Source organism: Acomys minous, assembly GCF_964271855.1.
Source record: "Acomys minous genome assembly, chromosome: 3".
NCBI classification, from domain to species: domain Eukaryota; kingdom Metazoa; phylum Chordata; class Mammalia; order Rodentia; family Muridae; genus Acomys; species Acomys minous.
The window spans coordinates 64,936,232-64,950,325 of NC_140485.1; the positions used below are offsets into that span (position 1 = coordinate 64,936,232).

Here is a 14,094-nt window from a genome sequence, read left to right on the forward strand (position 1 = left end):
AGGGCACACGTCACTTCTGCTTGGGCACTGGTGTCTGCTTGGGCAGCTAGTGTGACACAGGGTCCTCGTTCTCCCAGGGCATTCAAGGAGAACGGAGGGGGAGCACAGAGGGAAACTGAGTGCCCTGGGGTGGGACTGTCTTTCTCAGGTGGGGAAACCTGGGTCAACTGCAGCATGGCTCTGTTGCAATGTCCTGATTGCACCCAGGTGTAAGCTGCTGGGATGGGAGGGGCTGCAGAGCTAGCCCAGACAACAAGCAAAGGGTGTGGGCATCTGAAGAACGGAACAGCAAGGGCAGATGGGAATGAGAGCAGATGCTGGAAGTGGCTCATCAGGACTACAGGAGGGAGAGGTCTACTGGTACCCTGCCTTTCTGGCCTCCGTGGGGGAGGGTGCTTTACTCCGGTCTCCATTATTCTCCCCTGCCCCTCTCCTCTCTTGCCATCTTTAAAAACCACACGCAGGCAGAAATCAATCCATCAAATGTCATTACAGATTTATTAAAGACCAATGTAGAAAGACATTTAACAGTACCATCTCCAGGAAGCATTAAAAAGAGCACTTTGATTCAGTCTTGTGCTTTGAAAATCTAAATATATTTTTTTTTATCATATAAATAATTCTTTTCATGTTTTAAGTGCATCTGTGTTTTTTTTTTTCTGTCTCTTTACTCTTTTAAGTTTCTTTTTTCTTTTTTTTCTCAATTGGCCAAAGTAGAAGTCTGAAATGAAGGACATCTGTCAAACTAATGGTGTTGGAGGTGTCTCTGTGAGCCGGTACTGCTAGGTTCCAGAACCGAGGCTCAGGGTCTGCAGCGTTACAGTCAGAGTCAGCCTCCAGCAAAACCAACAGCAAACACACCCAGTCCTTATATTCGCAGCTCAGGCTTCCTGTGCCGATAGCATGAGATTTTAGAAAGGAATAGTCTATTTTCAATAACAGCTGAATGGGGAAAAAAAAAGAGACTTTTTTTTTCCTACGAAGGAAAGATCACACTTAAAAATGTAAATAACATACAAATAGACAACCTTTCAGCGGGAACCTTGGCAAGCATGTTGTTATGTCCTCACAGCAGCTAAAAGTATTACTGGTTATTTAGGGTTTTAATTACATTCCCAAAGTAGAATGATTTTCCTTAAGGAAAAAAAAAGCCCACTTTTTAGATGTAAAAAATAATGGCTTTTGTGATATAATTTAAGGGCTTTCTTCATCTCCACCATCAGAATTTATTTCCAGTGATAAAATTGTATTAAACGCTGTCTCTTTCTGCAGGTAACTTCCAGGCAAGGGCAGCACAGGCAGGCACATGCTTGAAGTGGGTCCGTACCAAAGTCGTTTTTATTCAAGGGGGCTAATCAGGTCAGGCTGTTGACCTGACCTAAGTCCTAAGGGACATCAACACCATATTGTTCATGACAAGGAGGGGTCATGAGTGACTGGCTGGTGACGCCCTGCGACCAAGGAAAGAGGTGTCTATTTTCTTTTTTTTTTTTTCTCAAATATTCTTTATCTTTTCCACCTGGAAGATCAGTTCCCAGTTGGGCCATTTGCCTTTGAGCATCAAGGAGGTGATAAAGCCTTTGGAAATTTGCAAACAGTGTTGGCCTTGATAGTGTGTTTCAGGGTGATGGGTAGTGTTTTCCAGACTCCCAGGTAAGTGGGCAACGGATGCCCACCTGTGATGAATCTGTTTGGCCACAGGGTGGTATAGTCTCCCTAGTAGAAAACTTTTGGTTTTGTTATTTTTGTTCTTTCTTTTTCTTTTCTTTCTTTCTTTTTGCTTCTCCCCTGCCACCCCCCCCCCCCCGTCTTTTTCATTGCAAGGACAATTTATAAGCCTCCTAAACAAGTGAAACATGGTTTTGATTAAAACAGCCTGTTGGCTCAATAATCTGTGTAATTTTAAAAACATCCCTAATGCCGAGGAGAGGAACACACTGATGTCAGGGATGGCCTGGGGCCCCATTACAACGGCAACAGAATAAATAAGGAGTGGAAGCCGAGGTCATAAAAACAAAATTAAGCTAATGTTTCAAATTTTGACAATTATGAATTCTTCCTGTAAAGAAGGCGTTAAGAAAATCTTCTTCTTCTTTTTTTTTTCCTTCCAGGCACTATTAGATAACATACAAAGAGGCTAATTCTACATGGATGAGTTTGTAGTGCTCCCGTGGGGTAAAGCATGCCTTTGGAGGACAACTGAATCAGGCCATCGGTTCTTCCTTGTGTCCGGCGACTGGATGGGGCTCATGCAGGCAGATGCGCGTGGTTCTTGGAATCTCTTAGGAAACCGAGCCCTAATTCTTCCATACTCTATCGAAAGAGAATGACGGCTTGGAGTGGGGGTGTCGGGGGAGGATGACAAGTGTATTGTTTTTGTTTTTATCCTATGCAAAACAATCCCGAATTGTGGGCCAGTCTGTGGTAGGAAACAGAACCAAGCAAATATAAGAAAATCTGCGTCCGTACATGGCGATATAGTCCCTATATACAAATATGTACAGCATTGTGTTCCCAGCCTCCCAGGCGGCTTGCACTCCATGTGAACAGCTGGTCTCTGTCCCCTCTTCCTAGCGCATCAGCAAACATTGTACACGCAGCATGCAGGAGAGAGCAGTGGCTGTGCACAGAGCGTTGTACAGGTGTGGCTGCAGTCATTTTTTAAAATTTTAAAACAACTGGTCTGCTTTCTGAATATAAAATGTTTGCCTCTCTTTCCTGGAAACAAACCCTTCCCTCCAAAGCAAGGATAAATGTAGTTTTCTTGATGTCTGTACTGAACCCTTCCACACCCACCCACAAACTCAGTTGCTTTTTTTTTTTTTAAATTAAAATAAACTCAAAATCTGGAATGAATGCACGGGACACTTCCCAGTTTGTCACAAGAGTGCTGCAGAACCAGAACCAGCTATCTAGCCCCCACAGGTCAGCTTGGATATTCAAGGGGTTTGAAAGCTCACGGCTCATGGCATGAGACCCAGCTCTCAGGAAGCAAACTCAGAGGGGAGGGAAGTTGCAGCATCAGAGACATAAAGACATTGCAAACTGGGCTTTTAGGATACAGAAGGACCCTGAGCCAAAGGAACCCTTTCCACACATTGGAGTTGAATCTGCTGTGTGAGGAAGGCAAAGGATTACGTGCCCACACAGATTTCTGCAGGCTTTCTCTCCGGGCAGAGCAGATGGCATCCGATTTTAATTGTTTCTTCTTCGCAGACCGGTAGAACTTTCTGTCTTTAATACACACACACACAGACACACAGACACACAGACACACACACACACACACACACACACACACACACACACACATTTATAACTCTGGAATGTTCCAGAAGTCATTTAGAAAGTGAAAATATGACCGGACACAGCTCTATAGTCAGACACAATCAGATGATTGTTCGTTCTATAAATATTAGCCTTCACCTGGGGACAGACAGTCAGATGTAGGTTTCAGGTGTAAAATAATTCAGAGAGCGAACTGAAATATAGTTCCTGAAAGGGTTGAAAGGAATGCTTAGACTTAGAACTTTTTAAAAAGCAATGTATTTTCTTCTTCTTTTTAAACATCTCCTGGGGGCTCCAACCAAAGTTATTACTTTTATTTCCAAAAGCTGTTTTAAGCAAATAAACACAGTTCATGGGGCTGTATTTGATCTGTCTTCTTTAAACAGACTTTATTGTAGAAGGCCTTAACGGCAGTCGTATGGCTATTGTCACGCCGTTTGTATGCTGAAGGGTGTCAAGTCAGGGTGTCACTTCTTGGAAGAGCTATTTTACTCCGAATATATTTTTCCAAAAGAAATGGGCAGTCTCGTTGCAGAAATATCATTCCACCTGTACTAGCATTTTAAAACAGGCCATTTCTAATCCATAAAACATTTCCACCATCGGCTCCCCACCCCCCTCCCCCCACTCCATGCTTTGGGCTGCCTTGTGCATGAATAATTTTTGGAGGCACTTCTAGGCCTGATAGCCCATTGTTCATAACTATCGGAAGGAGATTTTTTAACTAGACTGGAAATCGTTTACCTGTGTACACTTCTGAGTCTGTCGCAGGAAATCAAAGAACTTAAGTGGCTTTTACTCTGGGTGGAGAGGTAAAATCCTGCCCTGGAAATCCTAAGGGTGACTCACAGAGTTTCCTGTGATGGAAATGCCTCTCTCCATATAGGGGCATGGAGATTCACATCTCTTCCTCCAGCTCAATCTTTGTCTAAAAGTATTTTATAGATATTTTGAGAAAGTGCCACACAGAAGAAGGGAGAAAATGAAATTAGCATTTTCCCATCTCGCAGAGGGAACAAAATAAACCAAAAGTTGAGTTTTGAAATTTTTTTTTTTGTTACCTCCTGCATGTTCATAATGGACCACACTGAATTTGCTTTTAGAACCACGTAAGTGCATGTTGCTTACAGCCTTCAACATATTTCCTTATTGTTATTTTATATTCATTTCCGCGTTAGCATTCTTCATTCGGGGTGGGGAGAGCATGGGAATGTGACACCTTATATGTTTTTACTTTATGTGCCTGTGTGAGTACCTGCGTGTATGGATGTACAAGCACATATTCCTGGTAGGGCTCAGAGGCCAGAACTGGAGTTAACAGATGGTTGTGAGTCAACATGGAGGTGCTGGGAGGTCCACTGCAAGAGTAGCCGGTGCTCTTAACTACTGAGCCATCTCTTTCAGCCCTAAGAGCCGCTGCTTCTGCCTCCTCTTCCTCCTCCTCCTCCTCTTCTCCTCCTTCTCCTCCCCTTCTTCTTTTTAAAACACTTGACACATTAAAAAAAAATGCAACCCATTACAGAAAAGAAGGCTCGAGACTACTCAGATAACCTGGCAAATGACAGATGGTAAAGAGACGGAACCTGAGGCCCTTGTGTGATCTGAGTCTGTAGGTTGCCTGAAAGTCTTAGAGGATACTCACTACCGTGCTAGCTAGACTCTAGAAAATATTGGTGAGATGCATGCATATCTACACAGGTGTGAACACGTATCACATCCATACTCACACGCACTCGCTTCCTTGTTTTTTTTTTTTTTATCCTGTTTCATAAGGTGTTCCTCCCACATGTCACTACGTCATGTTTCTGATTTTTCAGCTGAATTCAGAGGTTCCTCTTCAGGATGTTAATTGTGTAAGAGGCATGGTTTGGTGGTGATATTTTTTTAGGGAAATCTATTTGTGGTCTGAAGGAGATTCCTTGGGGGGCTGTCTGGGCTGTCCTACTTAGTTTGTGATTATATTCTGCTTTTAGGCCTTAATCTATTTGGAAGCTATTTCCTCCCTGTATGTTTTCCACATGGAAAAACTCCTCATCGTGAACGTGCTAGAATTTTGACCCTTGGTAGACACCGTCCTCAGATGACCAGGCAGTGGCTGCTTTGAAATAATGTTGTGAGCAAATAGGAGGGCCGAGATGCCATGGTGACTGTTCATGTGGTTCTCCTACTTCCGGTGAACATACCATAGGTGCCTGACAGGGGTGGTCTAGTGAATTTGATGAATAACTTGCTTTTCCTGTTGTGCCTTGTGCTGCCAGAGCTTTTGAAGTATAGTAAATCACTTTGAAGTGATTTACTGCAATATATGAAATTTAAATTTTTGCGTATAGTTTTAAAAATTATGATTATTATTTTTAATGGCCTCTTGGTGTTTCAGTTGGTTGATGGGCTTAGCTGGAAAGTGGCACAGACGAGGGGAACTGATACCTCTCATTGTCTCTGACCCCAAATGGCGGCTGAAGAGTAGAGGTACTCACAGGTAATTTGCAAGATACTTGCATATCTTTCTCCTTCCACTTGGGTGGTCTTATCTAAAGAAGGAAGTGGTCCCCAAGCAGATAAAAACACTTCTGGAGTTCAAGTCATTTCTTTTTTTCTTTTTTTTTTTTTTTCTCTCCAGGAAGAAGTTTCTAGAAGCTTCACAGGCTTGCCAAATGAAGACAGGCCCCGTGTCTAGAAATATACGGAGAGCTGTGTGCACGGCGTGGTGCCGGCTCAGATCTTGTTTTCTGCAGAGAACGTTAACAGCTGTCTCTCAGCAGTGACATTCACAGTTGCCAAGTGACAATTCAGGAGTCTAACCAAATTTATCAATATTTTTGTCTCTCGCCTCCCTCCCACCTCACCCCACCAGAGAAAGTGCACTAACAGAACCGTATAGATTATCTGCAAAGCAGCGGATTTATTCTTATTTTCGTAGGAGGGAAACGACTACCCAGGAGTCCTAAGAAGAATATTATGTTCTCCCAGGCAGATCAGGAGCTCCGAGTCTGCTTTTGGTTGGTTTCAGAGGACCTGAATTATGTTGCTTTGCCTAATAACCCTGGCTTGGAACAGGCGATTTTTATCAGCTTCAAGAAACCCCATGCTAATGTATTACCCTTCCCCCTCCTTTTTTTTTAAATAGAGTCTCGCGTTGAAGGACAGTGCTCAGCTGAGTCCACCCTTCAATCTTAACCCATCCGAAGCCTGCTCCTTTCCAGCTGAGTTCCGTTCATTTCTGGTTGAACAGGTTAAGCAAAGACAGACCTCTCTGTTCTCAATTCACTTTATGATCCTCCCATCATAAAAAATAATATCAGCACCTTGCTTTTCATGTCAGAACTACATCTGAGCCGCTGTTCCCTGTGCCCATGAGTAAATCCCATAAAAGCCGCCCCGTTGTACTGTTGTTATTTTTCCTTGTGGGTGATTGATTGATGGATGAGTGCTGACACTTCAATGAAGCTATTTCGACTGCCATCTCAATCCGATGATGTGAGGGGTATATTTTCCGTCCATGCCTCATTACTTCAGAATGACATTCCTGGAACTTCATTTACTCTTCCCCTCCTTCCCTGAAGCACCATATTTTTCCCCATCTAGGTTATGCATGCCATAAAAAAAGCAATTTGCTATTATATGTGGCATAAGGGCAACACTTTCCTTAGGAGGTAAATAAGTTTTTTTTTTCTTTTTCTTTTTTTTTCTTCAAATTTTATTTTAAATCCCAGTGTTGAGTTTAGGGATCATGTCAAAATTTCCAAGACATTTCCAACAGGCAGCCTCTATAATAAATGGTGAAAAGGATATATTTGGCTTCGTTTTGTCAGCCTTTTTTTTTTTTTTGATAACCTTGATAATTAAAGCAACAACACAAAATAGTCCTTTGTTTCAGAATGCTGTGCTGAGAATAGTTTAAATATTTCACCTATAGCTGAGTAGCGATTTACAATACAAGCCAGACTTTGTTGTCCTGTGAGAAAAAAGAGACTCATTGTTTAAATGAAATGATGGATTTATCTATTATAGCTTACTCTCCATTGTACAAAAAATGCCCAGCTAGAATAAACCATCTTCCCCAGCGCTTCCAAACTGTGTACTAGGTCTGTGAGACTTTAATATTAAAACATGCTCTTAGCTTTTCCAAGTTGACTTAGGACCTGATTTTAATCTGTGTTATACAGTATTCCCGTTAATAATAACGTGTAATTAAGACATCCGTTAAAAATCCATAACGTTAATTTAATGGAGAAAATCTAATACAGTTCTATTGGAATTTTTACGTTAAATTAACTTTAACGGGCTTTTAATGGATGTCTTAATTAGATCTCATTATTAACGGGAATATTCCACAAATTAAAATTGGGCCCTTAAAGTTTTAATGAAAAAAGTTGCAGGAACACGTTTAAAACGGACACCCTGTTTTCATGCATTCTGCTGGTTGGAGGAGAAGTTGCATTTGAGTGGCAACAGGTCTTGCAGGAAGACACTGCCAGTGAGAGTGGCAGCTTCACCTTGCACCCTGATGAGGCCTTCTTCTTGCCAGTCTCATCTGACAGTGGTGCATGCTGGGAACTAAGCTTACAAACCGTTCAAGACAACCATTGAGGAAGCACATTCTAGCACTGCACAGGAAAAAGCCTTTGGCAGCAACATGGTTAAGCCTGTCTATTCCAACAACTTTCACAGAAGATGAACATGGTTGGGAGGTTTTCTTGGCTCAAACTCTGGTTTAACTTAATAACTCTACTCCGCAGTGATTAATGGCTCCCTGGTGCAAGGGCAGGACTAGGCAATCCAGGTGCAACCTTAATTGTTACACTGAACAGAAACATTTCCTTTAGACAAACGTTCCCAGGGGGGTTATAAATAGGAAACGGACATTACCATGAAAAGTAAGCTCCCAGGAGCAGCCCACTTGGACATTAAACTACGAAGAGTGATTTGCCCCCTCCCTTTCCTGTTACAAACTGACAAAATAAGTACGTCAACACTCCCAGTCATTATTTTTCCTCCGTGGCACTTTGTTTCTTCCTGACAGCAAAAAAGGGGACCTCGGAGATGCTACAGTTCCGTTGCAGTTTATCAATGAAACTCTAATATCATCTATAAGGAGGGAAGTGGAAATCAATACTTCATCACCGAATTGCTAGTGAGGGGGAAGAGAAGTGGTTGGTGTGATGTTTTCTTTTTGGCAGTCTTCTTGGAGCTGGGTGTCAGGAGGAGGTCAGTGAGTTCCATGTCAGAAGCAAGAGTGCAACAAAGAAGGCTGAGTGAAGGAGATCCAGGCGGGGAGATCCAGGCTAAGGCATTTGTCCTGCAGGGAAAGTCAGAAGAGAGAAAACTGTTATTTCCGGAGGAATAGCATGGGCAACTATCTTCCCCAGCAGGCTGCCTGACCTGGTTTGCTTTCATGACCAAAAGCAACTCAGGCAGGGAAGAGTTTGTTTACTTGGTTTACACTTCCAAATTACAGTCCTTCGCTGAGGAAAGTTGGGGCAGGAACTCAAGGCAGGAAGCTGGCGGCAGGAACCAAAGCTGTGGAGGAACACTGTTTATTGGTTGGTTCCTCATGTCTTGCTCTGCTTGCTTTTTTATGTACCTCAGGACCACAGTTCCCCACTAGGAGGTAGCATCACCTACGGAGGCCTGAATTCCCCCACATCAATCATGAATCAAGAAAATGCCTCACAGATCTGCCCAGAGGTCAATCTGATGGTGTCATTTTCTCAACTCAGGTTCCTTCTTCCCAGATGACCCTGGTGTGCGTGCGTGCGTGCGTGCGTGTAGGTCGAAGGACAACTTGCAGTTGGTTGACCATGTAAATCCCAGGGTTTGAACTCAGCTCATCAGGCTTGGTACCAACTAAGTCCTCTTGCTGGTCCCTATCAAAAACAAAACAAAACAAAACAAAACAAAACAAAACATTCATAGACCAAGGCATGGTGGTACATGCCTTTAACCACAGCATTCTGGAAGCAGAGGCAGGTGGATCTCTGTGAGTTTGAGGTCAGCCTGGTCTACATAATGAATTCAGGACAGCCAGGGCTACATAGAGAAACCCTGTCTTGAAAAAACCCAGAAACCCAAAAAAACCAAAATAACCAACCAACCAAACCAAACCAACCAAACCAAAGCAAACCAAAGCAAAAAACAAAAAACAAACAAAATCCCAAACAACAAACAACAAAACAAAACACCTCCCAAACAAAACAAAAACAAACAAACAAACAAATAAACAAAACCCCCCAAACCCAAAACAAACAAATAAAATGTTTATGTACAGAAGACACATACCCAGGTTCATAGAAAGTATGAATATATTCACAATGGCTAAAAGGCAGAAGCAACTCATCAGTGGATGAATGGATAAATAGGATAAGATAATACCTGTAATGGAATACTACTCAGCCTTGAAAAAGGACAACTTGACCATTCTACTACATGAATGAATAATGAGGAAAGGTATGCTAAGTAAATGGAGGCAGTCACAGGGCGATGGACACCATGTCTACCTGCCATCTTGCGTGGCCACAACATTTTAGTTTTACAAGATGACAAACTCTGGAGATGATAGTTGTGGTTGTACATTATTGTGAGTAGACGGAACAGCACCAAAGTATATGCTTAAAGATGGTCAATAGGGTGAATCTTATATTGTGTTTATTTTACCATAATTAAAAATAGGTAGTCTATTTTTTTCACTATAACGACTTTCTGAAAAAAAAAATATAATGTCTGCTCTCCCACCCAGAGAGAGCATTCATTCATGGTCAGCTGTATCTCCTTCTACAGCCTGTGTTTCCCCATGTGGTTTTGTGAGGTTTACATAGCCACGATACTGCCTAGCGTCACTTGTTTATTTTCCCAATGGAAAACTTTGTTGGGGACGGTGTGGGGATTTTTGTGGCCTGATGACGTAGAGTGTGGGCGGAGCTTCTTGAGCCATTCTTATACTGGACACGGACTTTGCTTCTAGTTTTACGCAGTGGGTCCAGAGCGGCCTGATGCCTGGTCTATGTCTAGAGCCTTTCAATGTCCAAGTGCTCTCAGAGGCTTACCCTCCCAAGTCCAGTTCTTGAGTCAAAAGAAGGGAATGTTTTGGTGTGGTGAGTAAGTGATTATTAAAAACTGATTGGAATGGGGTTGGGGACTTAACTCAGTGGTAGAGCGCTTGCCTAGCAAGTGCAAGGCCCTGGGTTCGGTCCTCAGCTCTGAAGGAAAAAGAAACAAGACCTAATAGGAAGGCCACGCATGATGGCCGAGTCGCTCAGCACGGGGGTGGCTGACTTGTGAGTTTGAGACTAGCCTGGTTATGTACTGAGAGGTCTCCAAAAACCGAAAGATGAGTGAGGTGATTCAGGAAGAAAAGGGGTTTGCTGCCGAGCTCACCGAGCTGGGGCTTATATAAAGAAAGGAGAGAAGTGACCTTTATGCACTGTCCTCTGACTTCCACATTCATGCTGTGGTGTGTGCACCCCCAACATAAATAAATGTAATAAAAACCTCTAAGAAAGAAAGAAAGAATAAAGAGGGGAAAAATAATGATCCCTCTCTTCCCCCTGTTAAATTTACTGAGCATAGTCTACCAATTAGTTACCTCAGCTAAATTTGAACAGAGATACTTCTTTGTGTTTTATTTCTTTCTTTCTTCTTCTTCTTCTTCTTCTTCTTCTTCTTCTTCTTCTTCTTCTTCTTCTTCTTCTTCTTCTTCTCCTTCTCCTCCTCCTCCTCCTCCTCCTCCTTCTCCTCCTCTTCCTCCTCCTTCTTCTTTTTTCGAGACTGGATTTCTCTGTGTAGCCTTGTCTATCCTGGACTCACTTTGTAGACCAGGCTGGCCTCAAACTCACAGCGATCTGCCTGCCTCTGCCTCCTGAGTGCTGGGATTAAAAGTGTGCACCACCATGCCTGGCTCTACTTATTTCTTATTTATGAGTCAGGGTCTCTCTTCTTCCTCTTGTCCTGAAACATGCTCTCTGTGGACCAGTCTGGGTCTCATGTGCTGGCATAAAAGGCGTGTGTCACTACACCTGGCTACTTGTTTATATTTAAAGGTTTATTTATTTTTATTTTATGTGTTATGTTTGTCTGCATGTATGCCTCTTCATCGTGTGTGTGTGTGTGTGTGTGTGTGTGTGTGTGTGCCTGGTGCCCACATAAGTCATAATAGGGTGTCTGATCCCATGGAAACAGGGGTTACAGATGATTGTGAGCCACCATGTAAATGCTGGAAGTATACCTGGTGGAAGACCAGACAGTGCTCTTAACACTGAGCCATCTCTCCAGCCCTAATTGATCAATTAGAAACAGGATTTGTGGCTGAGTCTGGCTTGGAACTTGCTAGATCAGGCTATCCTTGACTTAGCGTTGCGTGGCTATGTGCAGATGTGATTTCAGTGCCCAAGGAGGGCAGAGGGAGTATTTATTAGATCCCTTGGAACTGGAGGAACAGGTGGTTGTGAGCTACCTAATGTGTGCGTTGGGGACTGACCCCAGGTCCTCTGCAAGAGCAGCTGGTGCTCTTAACCACTGAGCCAACATCTGTCCATCTCCTAGACAACGCTTTCCTTCTCTGTTGAGCAATCACTAATCTTATGTAAAACATGAAGAAAGCCATTGGATCCTAAGATTTGAATCCCAATTTCTGTAACTTTCTATGAATCTTTTCACAGGCTCTTTGGCTTTCAGAACCTCAAGGCTGGAGAACCCTGCTGTAGTAATAGTGTTAGCTGAAGGACAGTGTGCTGGAGGACGGTGGATGGAGACCCGAATGATGCTTAAGCCTTTTGGGACAATAAGTGTCCTCCCCATCCCCCACCCCCATTACCTAAAGCGGGAGGAGAAAGAGAGAAGAGCTACTTCCCGTTTTCTTTAGTGTCCCCCACCCCCACCCACAATGAGATTTTAAGATAAGATCCTAGAAGAAAATTAAAAGAAGAAAATCGAGGGAGGCCATTAAGTGTGTCCTTTTTTTCTTTGCTTGCAATGGGTTACAGAAAACAGATTAAGGAGGACAGAGATCAAAGCCAGTGGCTCTGGAGACCCTCAGGCCTCTGCTGAAGCCCTAGTGTTGGTGCTTCAAAAGCCTTTCTCTACCCCCTAGTATGTTGTGCTACTATGAGAAACATAAAATGGGAATAAATAAAAAAAAAAAATTATATATCTAAAAAGTCATTGGGCGTGTTCGTTACGTAGAGTTTGGGAGGGAGAGCCAAGCAAAAAGATACCATTATTTCCATATTCATTAAGGAGCCACCAACAGATATTTAGAATTATCTATATTTTAATTTGGTCATTGGCCAGACTAGTGTTTTGTTTGTTTGTTTGTTTATTTGTTTCTTTTTTTAGTTTTTTGAGACAGGTTTTCTCTGTGTAGCTTTGGCTGTCCTGCACTCACTTTGTAGACCAGGCTGGCCTCAAACTCACAGCGATCCACTTGCCTCTGCCGGAGTGCTGGGATTAAAGGCGTGTGCCACCACTGCCTGGCTGTCCTAACTAGTTTTATGTCAACTTGTCACAAGCTAGAGTCGCCTAAAAGGCAGGAATCTCAACTGAGAAAATGTCTCTATAAAGTCCAGCTGTAGGGCATTTTCTTTCTTCTTTTTCTTTTCTTTTCTCCTCCCCTCCCTCTTCGAGAAAGGGTTTCTCTGTGTACCCCTGGCTGTCCTGGACTCCCTAGCCTTGAACTCACAGAGATTCCCCTTGCCTATGCCTTCTGAGTGTTAGCTTTAAAAGCATCTGCCACCACTCCATGCTTGGGCATTTTCTTAATTGGTGATCGATAAAGTAAGGCCCAGCCCATGGTGAGTGGTGCCGTCCTTGGCCTGGTGGTCCTGGGTTCTATAAGAAAGCAGGTTGAGCAAGCCAGTAAGCAGCACCCCTCCATGGCCTCTGGATCAGCTCCTGCCTCTAGCATCCTGCCCTTTTTGAGTTCCTGTTCTGACCTCAAATGAACTCTCTTCTTCCCAAATTGCTTTGGTCATGGGGTTTCAGCATAGCAATAGTAACCCAATTTAGGACAGCCATACTGGCTTTTTTCTTTTTCCTTTTTTTTCTTCCTTTGAGAGAGGGTTTCTCTGTGTAGCCTTGGCTGTCCTGGACTCGCTTTATAGACCAGCCTGGCCTTGAACTCACAAAGATCCGCCAGCCTGTACCTCCCCAAGTACTGGGATTAAAGGCATGTACCACTGTGCCTGGCTTTACCTGTCCTTTATTTTAGGGATCCTCATAGCTATTTGGTCAGAAATGAAAAACACAAGCAAAATATTAATGTTTAAAATTTAAAAAAAATCAAAATCATTAAACAAGGCTAGGATAAAGAGACCAAGTAAAAATGGAGACGGGGACTTTTAATGGTGCCATTCTCAGAGAAAGCCGCAGTTAATATTTTTCAAATTGATTTACAATTTGAAAATCCAAATCGGCTCCCTCTCATTGCTTGGTCTCACTATGAATGCTTCATTTAATTTTTCCTAAGAGAAATCATCTCTCTGTGAAGAAACCTTTAAACTTTGGTGGACAAATTTCAGTTCTTACAGAGAATAAAATAATGGCTTAAATGCATCTAATAGTCTGATATGCAGACAAATACTCATGTGGGTGAGCAGATAATGCTTTAAAATGTCTCTCTTCATCCCCCCCCCCCCCATCCCTCCATCTTATTTTATTATGTGTCCCAGTCTGGCCTTGAATTTGAGCTCCTCCACAGGTGTGTGTCACCAGATCTGCACCCTGCTGTACCCTGCCTCCCCCCAGTGGAGTGTCCTGGAGCCCAGCTTGGCCTCAAACTTGCTGTGGAACAGAGTCACAGATGACCTTGAACGT

General features: G+C 43.0%; 1 protein-coding gene across 1 annotated transcript in view; it reads right to left on the reverse strand.

The window, feature by feature from the left end:
• Positions 1 to 475: 475 nt before the first annotated feature.
• TSHZ2 (teashirt zinc finger homeobox 2) overlaps positions 476 to 14,094 on the reverse strand; it is a 437,415-nt gene continuing 423,796 nt past the window's right edge. The window contains exon 3 of the mRNA XM_084776752.1: positions 476 to 8,587. Within this exon, the coding sequence (XP_084632878.1) occupies positions 8,586 to 8,587 (2 nt within the window). The 3' untranslated portion in view covers positions 476 to 8,585. The remainder of the gene's footprint in view (positions 8,588 to 14,094) is intronic.